The sequence below is a fragment of the Nelusetta ayraudi genome, unplaced genomic scaffold, assembly GCF_046127955.1.
Source record: "Nelusetta ayraudi isolate G7.1 ecotype Tasmania unplaced genomic scaffold, CSIRO-AGI_Nayr_v1 ptg000348l, whole genome shotgun sequence".
Taxonomy (NCBI): Eukaryota; Metazoa; Chordata; class Actinopteri; order Tetraodontiformes; family Monacanthidae; genus Nelusetta; species Nelusetta ayraudi.
In genome coordinates this window covers 25001-37500 of record NW_027466389.1, presented here as the reverse complement: position 1 = coordinate 37500, position 12500 = coordinate 25001, and the positions used below count along the sequence as shown (strand labels likewise).

At 56.2% G+C, this 12500-nt stretch overlaps 1 protein-coding gene across 1 annotated transcript in view; it reads left to right on the top strand.

Moving 5' to 3' along the window:
- LOC142882593 (myosin-binding protein C, fast-type-like) overlaps positions 1-12500 on the top strand; it is an 18520-nt gene that overhangs the window by 4527 nt on the left and 1493 nt on the right. Inside the window, exons 3-27 of the mRNA XM_076017393.1 lie at positions 1227-1241; positions 1697-1780; positions 1863-2011; positions 2310-2427; positions 2685-2733; positions 2910-2966; positions 3110-3279; positions 3380-3512; positions 4541-4665; positions 5437-5542; positions 5800-5969; positions 6620-6785; positions 6897-7003; positions 7090-7119; positions 7224-7363; positions 7650-7809; positions 7934-8038; positions 8122-8310; positions 8395-8529; positions 8631-8798; positions 8884-8972; positions 10092-10287; positions 11243-11382; positions 11462-11621; positions 12026-12162. Of these exons, the coding sequence (XP_075873508.1) occupies positions 1227-1241; positions 1697-1780; positions 1863-2011; positions 2310-2427; positions 2685-2733; positions 2910-2966; positions 3110-3279; positions 3380-3512; positions 4541-4665; positions 5437-5542; positions 5800-5969; positions 6620-6785; positions 6897-7003; positions 7090-7119; positions 7224-7363; positions 7650-7809; positions 7934-8038; positions 8122-8310; positions 8395-8529; positions 8631-8798; positions 8884-8972; positions 10092-10287; positions 11243-11382; positions 11462-11621; positions 12026-12162 (3098 nt within the window). The remainder of the gene's footprint in view (positions 1-1226; positions 1242-1696; positions 1781-1862; positions 2012-2309; positions 2428-2684; positions 2734-2909; positions 2967-3109; positions 3280-3379; positions 3513-4540; positions 4666-5436; positions 5543-5799; positions 5970-6619; positions 6786-6896; positions 7004-7089; positions 7120-7223; positions 7364-7649; positions 7810-7933; positions 8039-8121; positions 8311-8394; positions 8530-8630; positions 8799-8883; positions 8973-10091; positions 10288-11242; positions 11383-11461; positions 11622-12025; positions 12163-12500) is intronic.

Here is a 12500-nt window from a genome sequence, read left to right as displayed (position 1 = left end):
TCACCATCACTGTCACCACTAACTTTGTCATGACTCTCATCCTCCTTGTCATCATCTTCATCATCTTCATCCACAAACTGCTGCCGTTCAGAGAAGCTGAAGGAGGAGGAGGGTAAGAAACGGAGACGAAAAGACCAACAGAACACACACACACACACACACACACACACACACACACACACACACACACACACACCCTGGACTGACCTGTTGCACCCTCTCTCTCTCAGAGTGCAGTGAGCCGCGGGATGGTAAGGCAGCGACCAGCCCGCAGCTTTGTTGCTTCCTGTCAGTGTACTTCCTGTTGTGTGTGTGTGTGTGTGTGTGTGTGTGTGTGTGTGTATGTGCTTGCTTGCTTGCTTATATGTTGCTGACCACGACAGATTGACACTGACCTTCCCTGATCCGGCAACGGCCATCAAGGTGTTTGTTGTTTTTTCCAGCCTGATTGTTCTACGATCTCGTCCTTTGTTTTTCTTTCTTTTCCTGCTTGTTTGTTTGTTTGTTTGTTTGTTTGTTTGTCTGTTTGTTTGACAGAGTCAAACCGACAGCCTTCATCGTCGTTTCTTTTCAAACGTGAGACAAAGTGCAAAAAGGCTGCAAATAGAAAAATGAGTGCAAAAATAAATTGAATAAATAAATAAGTCAACAAGAAGCTCCTGGAAATAGAAAGTCAACAGTCAGAGTGTCGGACAAAAAAAGAAGACAAGACAGAAGGTGTGAATGATGACAGAGAAATGCAGCGTAACAATAATAATCAGCAGGAAGAACGGCGGCTCGTTGTTGTGTTGTATGGGTGGATATTTTCAGTCCACAAGGGGGCGCTGCCTCGTACTGAGAGACATTCAGCCCACCTGTTTTCAAGCCTCAGAGAAGATTTTTTATTTTTGGAGTGAAAGACTGCCTGGCGATGTTTGTTCTGAACTCTGCCCACATCCATCCATCTCCTCCTCCAATGGATGGCCACTAGGGGTCCCACTCACCTGGCTGACCAACACGAAGGAAGACGACAGACACGCCCCCCTCGTCTTGCTTCTGATTGGCTCAGGGGGAAGAGTGGGGGAGAGGGGCGGGTCTTTGTCGACCTCCGTTGCAGGAACCACAAACGTGTTTTAACTCATTAACGGCTGCGTGTCCTACCTGGGCTCCGGTTGGTCAGCATTGAGGCTCCGCCCACTGATTGTCTTTCTCTCTGTCTTCTCTCCCCCTCTCCCACCTGGACGCAGAACTTCCTCCGGACGGTAAGATCAGTCAACATCAACCTCGACGAGCGAACCACCGGAAGAGCTCTTCAGGTCGCAGGGTCAGAAACGGCTGGAGGGGAACCTACCTACCTAGAACCTCCTTGGAATCTTTTGAGGACCTCCTGAGAACCTCAGAAACTCCTCCATCCTTAGAACCTCCTCTGAACCTCATGAGAACCTCCTGAGAACCTCCTCAAGAGGATCTGAGTAGGTTCTCTGTCTCACGGCCTCACTGGGGTTTCTGCTCCAGGTCTCAGAGCTGTAGTTCCTATCAGAGCCACTAGGTGGGGTCAATACAATAGGAACCACTAGGTTGTTCTCGTGAGCGATTAAATGTAGCTGCTGATTGGTGGTTTGCTCAGTCGGTTCCTCCTTCTTTCTCTTTCACGGTGCTGCTCGGTTTCTGATTTCCTCTCTGTCTGACACCCCCCCCCCCCCCCCCGGCCCTGCAGAACGTGTCCCGGGGGAGGAGCCTGAGACGTCGGAGCTGATTGGCCTGTTTGTGATGAAGCCTGAGAGCCAGACAGCGACCAAAGGTGTCACATGTTCTTTCCTTCAGACACGCTCTTGCTTGTTCTTGTCTTCTAAAGTGGTTCTCACGCCGCCGGGTTTTGGCAGGAAAGGACATGACCTTTGTGGCCAAGGTGGACTCCAGCAACCTGCTGAGGAAGCCCATCATGAAGTGGCTGAAGGGGAAGTGGCTGGACCTGGGCAGCAAGGCGGGGAAGCACCTGCAGTTCAAGGAGACCTACGACAGGAACACCAAGGTTGGTACCTGCCAAGGTGACTAAATCTCCACAGGTCTTAGCAGAGCTCCACCCACTTCTCTACCTCACCTTCTGTCCTCTGGGACTTCCTGCCAAGCCACAAGATCGACAGGAACTTCTTCGCGTTTTGAGTTTGGTGCCCCGTGTCGGGCTTCTCCAGGACGGTAGAGGCCCGGAGTCCTCCTCCAGGAAGACCTTCTGGATCTGGCCTATGGCATCTGTGGTTTCCTCTTGGCGCGGCCATCCACCTTCATCACGTCACGCCTTCCCATCATGCATCTCTCCCCTCCCTCCTCAGATCTACACCTACGAGATGAGCATCATCAAGGTGGTGGACGGGGACGCTGGAGGCTACCGCTGCGAGGTCACCTCCAAGGACAAGTGTGACAGCTGCACGTTCGACATCACCGTGGAGGGTGGGTGGACACACATGCACACGCACACGCACACGCACACGCACACACAGAACCACAGTTACATTATTGTCATCTTCCATTGGTGGTGTCCACCTGCACTCTGTAACTGGCTTTGTCAGACAATAACTCAGCGCACATTAGCCGCTGCCGCCGTCAGGGGCGGAGCCACAAAGTCGCTGCTCTGTTATTGGACGAGGGCGTGCCATGAATTAATGGCTGCTTCACTCTCTCTCTGTCTCTCTCTCCTCTTTCTTCAGCTGTGCAAGAGGAGCAGCAGGCCAACATCCTGGAGGCCTTTAAGAGATCGTGAGTGCAGCGGGGTGCCGTTAGTGGGCGGAGCTTAACAATGAAGAGCCAATGAAGAGGATGTGATTCAGCCGCTTTATAGATTTGTTAAAGATGATAGACAGATTGAGTGAGCAAATGTGTGTGTATGTGTGTGTGTGTGTGTGTGTGTGTGTGCTAACTCTGCCCTGCTGCAGTGGGGATGCAGGGGAAGATGCTGGTGAACTGGACTTCAGTGCTCTGCTCAAGAAAAGGTCTGAACTCCAAGATCAAGTCGTCTGAAGCTGCTGCTGCTGATTTAACCTCCTCCTGCTCCTCCTGCTCCTCCTGATCCTCCTCCTCCTCCTCATCCTCCTCCTCCTCCTCCTCCTCCTCTCCTCCCCCTCCTCCTCCTCAGGGAGAAGAAGCAGCAGGGGGTGAAGGAGGAGGTGGACGTGTGGGAGATCCTGAAGGCGGCGAACCCCTGCGACTACGAGCGGATCGCCTTTGAGTACGGCATCACGGACCTGCGGGGGATGCTGAAGAGGCTGAAGAAGATGAAGAAGGTGGAGCCCAAGAAGAGCGACGGTGAGCGGCCGCCATTGGTGGAGGTGCTGTTGTGAGCTGTTAGCTCCGCCCCTACGCCCTGACCAGCCTGACCCCCCCGCTTCCACCCTCCTCCCCCCAGCCTTCCTGAGGAAGATGGAGCCGGCCTACTCGGTGGACAAGGGCAAGAAGATCCAGCTGTCGGTGGAGGTGACCGACCCCGACGCCCCGGTCCGCTGGCTGAAGAACGGCCAGGAGATCAAACCCTCAGCCAAGTGAGTGGAACACTGGAGGCCGGTTCGCCCCGTTAGCGTCTGCGGTGCCGTCAGTTCCCGCCAGGACTGCAAGATGGCGCCGCAACCCAGGAGGTGGTTCTAAGAGAACAACAGAGAAACTGAACCCTGCGGCCGTGACGAAGATCACAGAGTCGTCGATTCTCCAAAGCGCTGCCGTTTCACGCTTTTGGCGTGAATTTGGGGTAAGCCCCGCCCACCACGCGACCTCGGCGACAGTGTCCTCCTCCAGGACCTCCTCCTCCTCCTGCTGCTGCCGCCGCTGCTCCTGGCCCCTCCCACTCGCCCGGCTTCAAACGCTTCCGCGCGCTGTTTTATTGACGAGGGCGCAGCTGTCGCGCCCGGCGGGCACCGCCATCTGTCGCAGCCACTTCCTGTTTCCCCCTGCCACTGCCGCGCACGCCTTGTTGTTGTTGTTGTTGTTGTTGTTGGTGAGCCGATGATCTCGCCGCGGATCTCCTGGTGGACGCCCAGCGAGCGGCGCCCGCAGCGTCCCGCCCGCAGAAAACAAGAATCCACAGTAAACATTGACTGTGATTGGTTGACGAAGCTGTGACATCACAGTTGCTTTTTCCTGATCTGTTGCAATTATTCAAACTCAAAGAAAGAGCTGAGAGCTGAAATCTCCTGGTCACATCCAAGGCAGACCAATCAGGTTCCTCCTTGACTTCCTATGGCCGAGGTCAGAGGTCAAAGGGGTCAAAGTTTGATTCGAGAAACTTTTCTCGAGAAAAAAAAGAAACAATACATTTTGTTGAAGTTTTTTCAATAGCGCTTGAAAACCAACAGAGAGAGTGGGAGCAGAAGGTTGTGTGTGTGTGTGTGTGTGTGTGTGTGTGTGTGTGTGTGTGTGTGTGTGTCCTTTTGTCCCGCCAGGATGAGTCAGTGTGTCTTCAGGCCTTCAGCAACCGCTGACTGTGGCTCCGTTTGCTTGAGGCTTTCATTCATCACTCTGCGTGCGTGTGTGTGTGTGTGTGTGTGTGTGTGTGTGTGTGTGTGTGTATGTCCAGGTATGTGTTTGAGAGCGTGGGCAACAAGCGGACGCTCACCATCAACAAGTGCAACCTGTCTGATGACGCAGCGTACGAGTGCGTGGTCGGCGAGGAGAAGAGCTTCACCGAGGTGTTCGTCAAAGGTAACTGTGTGTGTGTGTGTGTGTCTGTGTGTGTGTGTGTGTGTGTGTGTGTCTGTGTGTGTGTGTGTGTGTGTCTGTGTGTCTGTGTGTGTGTGTGTGTGTCTGTGTGTGTGTGTGTGTGTGTGTGTGTGTGTGTCTGTGTGTGTGTGTGTGTGTGTGTGTGTGTGTGTGTGTGTGTGTGTGTGTGCTACGGCAGCGCGCTTCCCTCTGTTGTCGTTTCGCTCATTTTTAATGGTCAGTTAAATTTTTCATGGTTTGTCTCTCGTCATGTATCACTAATGTGTGTGTGTGTGTGTGTGTGTGTGTGTGTGTGTAGTCATGACTCTGATTGGTGTTCCTTTGAAGGCCTCCCTGATTAATGTGTAATGCAGATGTTCGTGTTTTTCACTGATGTTCCAAAACTGGAACGTTTTTACTGAACTGTGTGTGTGTGAGTGTGTGTGTGTGTGTGTGTGTGTGTGTGTGTGTGTGTGTGTGTGAGACTCTTCACTAACACTCCTCGGCGTTCTCTCCCAGTAATCTGTTTCCGTCCGTCACTTCTTCCTCTGCTCCACTTCTCACATGACATCGGCCCTCTGTGATGTCACAGAGGGAAGCAAAAACCCTCCAAGGTCAGAGACCACACCCCCCAGCCAGATGATAGCTGGCTCCCGCCTTTAAGCTTCAAGCCTTGCTTTTTTTCCCGCAGCATCGTTTTTTTTTGGCAGCCGGCTGCAAACAGAGGGCTAAACGTGCTAATGCGGTTCTTCACCTCCTGCGGTTCTCCTCCAGAACCCCCGGTCACCATCACCAAGCTGCTGGACGACGTGCACACCGTGGTGGGCGAGAGGGTGGAGTTTGAGGTGGAGGTGTCAGAAGAAGGCGCTAACGTCCGATGGTGAGTGGAACGGCGACACCGAGGTCATGTGACCCGGCGCCCAGATGTTCTCCAACTTCCGCACCTCCAGGCGTCTCCACGCAGCTCCCAGCCGGGTTCCTGTGGTTGAGGAGCTTCGGCTCTCAGCCGCAGGAACACCGTCAGCGGCCGGGAGGTCTGAGTCAACCAGCTGGAGCCTGCCGGAGATCCTCCAGAGAAGATCCACCAGTGACCCCTGAGGCTCCGCCCCCTGTCTGTCCGTCCGTCTGTCTGCGCAGGATGAAGGACGGCGTGGAGCTGAACCGCGAGACGGCCGGTTCCAAGTACAGGTTCAAGAAGGACGGCAAGCGGCACGTCCTCATCGTCAACGACGCCACCAAGGAGGACGTGGGCACCTACCAGATCTTCACCAACGGCGGCGAGTCCAAGGCGGAGCTGGAGGTGGAAGGTACCGTGTCCCGGGTTCAGGAAACACCAGAGCGTGCGGGTCCAGCAGCAGGTCCCACCACGTCAGACCACGTCAACGCTGATGTTTCTGACAGGCGTGGAAATCGGTTCCCTAAAAAAAACCTCTGGCACCGCAGCTGCTGCTCACGCCACGGTCACGCCACTCAGGTCTTCTCTTCACGCCGCTAACACCTCGCACATCGGCCGCGGCCTCCATACGGCCAATTAACCAGCTTGCCAGGAAACGTCCGTCCTCATTAGGGCGGCGGCGCCCCTGCTGGTCAGGCCAGAGCGTGGCGACTTCCTGTTCCTCTAGTAGACCAGTGGTCTAGAGGAGGGGGGGGGCGGGGGGGGGATTATGACTGCCTTCACGCGGGCCGGACAGAGGCACGCAGCGGGCCGGATGTGGCCCACGGGCCGTAGTTTGGGGCCCCCCTGCTCTAGACTTTGAACTGAGAGGCTCGTGGTGCTCGTGCGGTATTGAAGATTGAAGTCACGTGAGACAAGGTCAGATGAAGGTCAGATGGAGGTCAGATGGAGGTTCTCTCCCTAAGGAGTTTGCCTTAAAGCGAAAGGTGAAGGGAACTTCCTGCCAGAGGCGGAGCCCGAGCTGACCCCGCCCCCCGCCCCCCACTCCCTCCCCTCCTGCAGACAAGGAGCTGCAGGTGCTGCAGAGCATCGCCGACCTGACGGTCCAGTCCTCGGAGCAGGCCGTCTTCAAGTGCGAGGTGTCTGACGACAAGGTGACGGGCAGGTGGTTCAAGAACGGCAAGGAGGTGCAGCCCAGCAACCGGATCAAGATGACGCACGTCGGCAGGCAAGACTTCATCTTCATCGCAGCCCCCGCACTAACCAGCACCAGGCACACAGAGTGAGGCTACTTCCTGTTTCTCTCTCTCTCTCTCTCTCTCTCTCTCTCTCTCACCAGGACCCACAAGCTGACCATCGACGACGTGAAGCCCGAGGACGCTGGCGACTACACCTTCGTCCCCGACGGCTACGCCCTCTCCCTGTCGGCCAAGCTGAACTTCCTGGGTGAACCAAAACGACGACAGGACGCGTCACGTGACTGATGACCGTGAGCACAAACCACTCACTTTCACACTTTCCCCCTTTTTCAGAGATCAAGATTGACTACGTTCCCAGACAAGGTGGGCCGCCCGTCTCCGTGTGTGGATCTTAGGAGCGACCTCTGACCTCATCCATCTCTGACCGATGCCCCGCCCCTCCACCTCTCCTCCCCATCCCCTCGTAGATCCTCCCAAAATCCACCTGGACACCAGCAGCACTGGCAGCAAGAACGTCCTGACGGTGGTGGCCGGCAACAAACTGCGTCTGGATGTGGAGATCTCAGGAGAACCGGCCCCCACCGTGTGCTGGATGAGGGGGAACCAGGTGATCAGGAGCATTGAGTGGGAGGGGTTGGAGTTGGGGCTGGGCTTTGGCTTAAGGTGTAGGGTTACAAACTCCGCCCTATGCTAGACTATGACAGGACGGTCACTTGGGTGAGTTTCCGGCTGATTCGAGTTTTTTCTTGAGGGTTGGGATTGAAGCGGGGGGAGGGGGGCTGGGGTTCGGACTGCCAATGAGGAACCAGGTAAGGGAAAGTGGGGGGTGGGGCCTTAGCTAACAGCCAACAATGATGGAGGGAAGGCGGCATTCACCTCTGTGCCGTGTGCAGGTGGTGTCGGAGGCGGAGGGGCGTGTCCGGGTGGAGACCAGGAAGACGCTGAGCAGCTTCGTGATTGAGGGCGCCATGAAGGAGGACGAGGGTCCATACTCCATCACCGTCACCAACCCGGCCGGCGAGGACAAGGCCGAGCTCTTCGTCAAGATTGTCGGTCAGTCCATTGTGGTTTGCCGCCGTCCAATCGGCAGCAGGAGGCTGAGAAGGAACCTGCAGCAGCAGCAGCAGCAGCAGAACCTCCCTGTGTTGGGCTGAGGGTTCCTGGTCCTTCTCCTCAGATGTTCCTGACCCTCCCGAGAACGTCCGCTGCACGTCAGTGGGCGAAGACACGGCCGTCATCACCTGGGACCCGCCCTCCTTCGACGGCGGCGTTCCCGTCAAAGGTAGGGGGTACTTCCTGCTTCCTCTCCGAAGCCCCCCCCCCTCCTCCTCTCCTCCTCTCACCCGCTGTCCCCGCCCCCCCCAGGCTACCTGATGGAGAGGAAGAAGGTGGGCTCGTCCAGGTGGACCAAGCTCAACTTCGACGTGTTTGAGTCGACCACCTACGAGGCCAGGAAGATGATTGAGGGCGTGCTCTACGAGATGAGGGTGTTCGCCGTCAACGGCATCGGCGCCTCGCAGCCCAGCGCCAACTCCAAGCCCTTCATGCCCATTGGTGCGTTGCCCCGCCCCCCGCTGGCCTCCCGCCAGTCAAGTCCCCTTCTGATTGGCTCTCTCTCTCTCTCTCTCTCTCTGTCAGCCCCCACCAGTGAGCCCATCCGTCTCACCGTGGAGGAGGTGAGCGACTCCACCTGCACGCTCAGGTGGCGCCCCCCGGAGAAGATCGGAGCGGGCGGCATCCACGGATACCTCATCGAGTACTGCAAAGTGGGAAGTGGGTCCCGGCCCCCCCTGTGTGAGAGGGTGTGGTCATCTCCTCCGACGAGGAGGGGGAGGGGCTAGAAAACTTTGTCCTCTTCTTGCTTTCTTCCTCAGCTGACCAGTGGGTGGCGGCCAACCAGGAGCTGGTGGACCGGAACCAGTTCAAGGTGAAGGGCCTGCCAGTGGGGGAGAAGATGCTGTTCCGAGTGGTGGCCGTCAACATCGCCGGGCGCAGCCCCCCCGCCAGCCTCAGCCACCCCGTCACCATCAGGGAGATCGTCGGTCAGTGGGCGGCGACCACTTCCTGCTTCCTCGCCCTTCTGGACCAGAAGCTGAAACTTTGTGTTCTGTCCCGCCCACCTCCCAGAGCACCCAAAGATCCGCCTCCCTCGACACCTGAGGAACAACCTGGTCACGTTTGTGGGCGACAAGGTGAACCTGGTGATCCCCTTCCAGGTCAGTCTCCAAAGTTCTGCTTCTGGATCAGAAATGGGCAAACTATGGCCCGGGGGCCATATTTGGGGCCCGTGAAACGTTCTAATCCGGCCCACCGGAGTTGAAGAAATTCTATTAATTCTATTCTATTTTTTTCTCAACTACTGATTGGCCGACTGGGTACGCTGTAGTTAAACTCCGCCCATGTCAGCTCACGTCATCCAACAGGAAACCTGGAGCTGTTGCTAACTGTGACTGGCCGACCTTTGATGTAGCGGACAGAGGGCTCAGCCAATCACAACCCTCGCTCTCCCTCTCTCTTTTTTTACAGTCCCCGCCCTCTTTTTTGTTTCCTCTCTCTGCTTTTCTTGATGGACGCGTTCAATGAATCTGTTCCATCGGTCCGACGTGTCGCCAGCATCCTAGATGTTATTTGGCTGTGTGCTAGCTGTCCATATCTGAAGTCGCTCCCGCTAGATTTCTTTCTCCCTTCTCCAATGCGTTTTTTTTTTCCTCTCCTCCCTCTGAAGTGTAAATGAGCCGTGTGAACTCGGCGGCTGAATGAGGGGGCGGAGCCGAGGCTGAAAGGGGAACAAGGAGCGTAACAGCGTTTGACAGAAACTTTCAAATGATGACATTAGAGTCAAAGGGAAGAGGAGGCTGTGATGAGGAGCGAGAAAAGGGGAAACTTGTTATGAATCCATATATAAATAGACGAGACGGAGCGGCTTCAGCGGCGGCGGCGGCGGCTCCGCCCCCGTTTGAAGACTCTGATGAAAGGCTCCGGGAGAGAGAAGAGAGGTGGCTGCTGGGAGATGTTCTCCTGGGAGGCCGCTGCCGCCTCTGTTGTCGGGCCTCTGTGGCAGGACCCAGCGGTCCGTGGCCCCACGACGGCGCCCCCAAGTGTTCTCCTCGTGTTAGCGTCACCGTCGTTCTCACTGATCAGCTTCGGCTCCTCCCCTCTTCCCCCCCCCCCTCGTCTCCCTCCTCCTCCTCCTCCTCCTCCCACTTCCTCCTCCACCTGGTTCGTCCCCCTGGTTCGTGGTTGGAGGCCGGCTGTACGAGGAGCACTTCCTGCGTCAGTCATCGTGTCTTTGCTGTGCGACCCGGGCTGAATGTGTCCGCGGCTCCTGTGTGCAGGGCAAGCCCCGCCCGCTGGCCGCCTGGCAGAAGGACGGCGTGCCATTGGAGGACCGATCGGTGGGGACTCGCATCAGCGAAGTGGACAGCATCCTCTTCATCCGCTCCGCCGAGAGGAGCCACTCGGGGAAGTACACGCTGTCCGTGCAGATCGAGAACATGTGCGACAGCGCCGACATCAACATCCAGGTGGTGGGTGAGTCTCCGCCCCCGTTGGCCCAGTGGGATTAGTAAAGGTCACCTGGCTGGGGGGGAAGGGACTCCGTCCGTCCCTCAAGCCGGATGACGGTTCCTCATTTCACAGCTTCTCCTCACCTCTGAGGAGAGCGGCGAGTCATCAAAGCCTCGCCGCTGATAATCCCGCCCCCTCGTCCCCATCCCGCCGCTCTGAGCACACGGGAGGGTTGGGGTGCCAGGCGGATTATTTGCCGGGGATTATTAGCATGTATGGCTGAGATTAGGTGTTGGGATTTTTGAAGGTTGAGCTAATGAGAGGCGCTTGATCCGATCCAGCGACTCAGCGGGAGCCGCTAACGGCAGGATTAGCCGTTAGCGGTGCGACGCGACCGCCAGATTAATGACAAGCGGGCAACTGTGTGTGTGTGTGTGTGTGTGTGTGTGTGTGTGTGTGTGTGTGTGTGTGTTGCAGAGTGCGGCTCCCACGCAGGGAGATCGGTGTCACGCGTGCTGAAAGCAGAGCTTCCCTCCGTTTGACACTTCTGAGCGTCTCCAGCGAGCGCTGCTTCTTCTTCTTCTCCAGTTTTTTTTGTCTTTGGCGCCGCTAATCTGTCAATCTGGAGAGTTTGAGAGTCTTCCTCTGCTGCTGCACACCCTGTTTCATCCAGCCGTGTCCTCCTCGAGTCGAGACTCGCTCACTCGCAGGAGAAAACACAGGAAAAACAGGACAGAAACATCTCCTGCAGCGCCCCCTGTTGGTGTCACAGCTGTCACCGAGCACTAGCACACAAGCTACCTTCTGCCTAGGATGTTTTATCGATGTGTGGGGAGAGAAAAAGCCTAGAGTTCCTACTTTGATTGGTCATGCCTGGCTCTGGGTAGAAGGCTGTTGGTGTCACAGTTGTCATTGATGAAAAACTAGCTGCTACGTCCTGGGTACTTGTTGCACCTCAACGCTGACTCTCTGCTCGCAGACAAGCCGGGGCCGCCTATCGAGGTCACCGTCACAGAGGTCTGGGGCTTCAACGTCTCCCTGGAGTGGAAGCCGCCCAAGGACGACGGCAACTGCGAGGTCACGGGCTACACGATAGAGAAGGCCGACCTGAAGACCAAGGTGGGACCAGGACTCGGTCAAGAAGACCTGCTGCGGGCTTTCTAATGGGACAACTTCTGCTCTCCCTCTGTGCTTCCAGGAGTGGTTCACCGTCTACGAGCACAACCGCCGGCCTGGCTGCACCGTGTCCGACCTGATCATGGGCAACGAGTACTCCTTCAGGGTCTTCAGCGAGAACATCTGCGGCCGCAGTGACGACGCGGGCGTCAGCAAGAACACGGCCGTCATCGGCAAGACAGGTGATGAAACCTGCTGAAGCCATATCGGACTTGGGACCACCAGTTCAAATGAAAATTGTTTTTGGTAGTTTTGCTTTGGTTTTCTTGTCAAAAAGAGAAGACTGGGATGAAGTTTGTGCAGCTCAGGGGGAAAGAGGCCACGTAAAGAACCCAACGGGCCGCAGTTCCAGGCTTAAAGTCTTATGAAAGCCAGCAGGGTGTTTTCAAGCCCCACATAGCAACTAGAAAGAACAAGTGTTCCAGGAGTCTGCAGATAGTTCTGAGAGCGTGGGTCCTGAGGTTGAAGGTTCCAGTCTTTGGAAAGACCCCAAGAACCCCAATCCCCCTCAAGATAAAGAAAGCCCTCCTGTTGGATCCTGTTTCAGCCGACTCACTAAACTCCGCCTCCCTCTCTCTTTGCCCAGGTTTGGCCTACAACCCTCAACCCTTCAAGGAGAAGGACATGTGCAGTTCGCCCAAGTTCACAGCGCCCCTGGTGGACAGGAGTGTGGTCGCAGGCTACGCCACTGCCATCAGCTGTGCCGTTCGCGGATACCCAAAGGTACTTCCTGCGCTGGCTCCTCCCCCACCGAGGACGGGTCAACGTCCCAGGCGGAGGAGACGACCTCGGCTCTCTGAGGCGTCTATGTCGATGACATCGTGTCGTGGATGGTGTGAGGTCACAATGGTTGCTGAGAGAGAGGAGAGAACAGCCATACAAATAATCATCTTCTTCCCTGGACCAGTGTGTGTGTGTGTGTGTGTGTGTGTGCGCGCTGATTTCTGTGTCTTTCATTTTCATGTCTTTATATCACAGAGGTTTTTTCACGCCTTGGAGCAACAAGAGGTGGAGCAGAGAGAGCGTCTTGAGTTATTTATCCCGCTGAATCCTCAAAGATT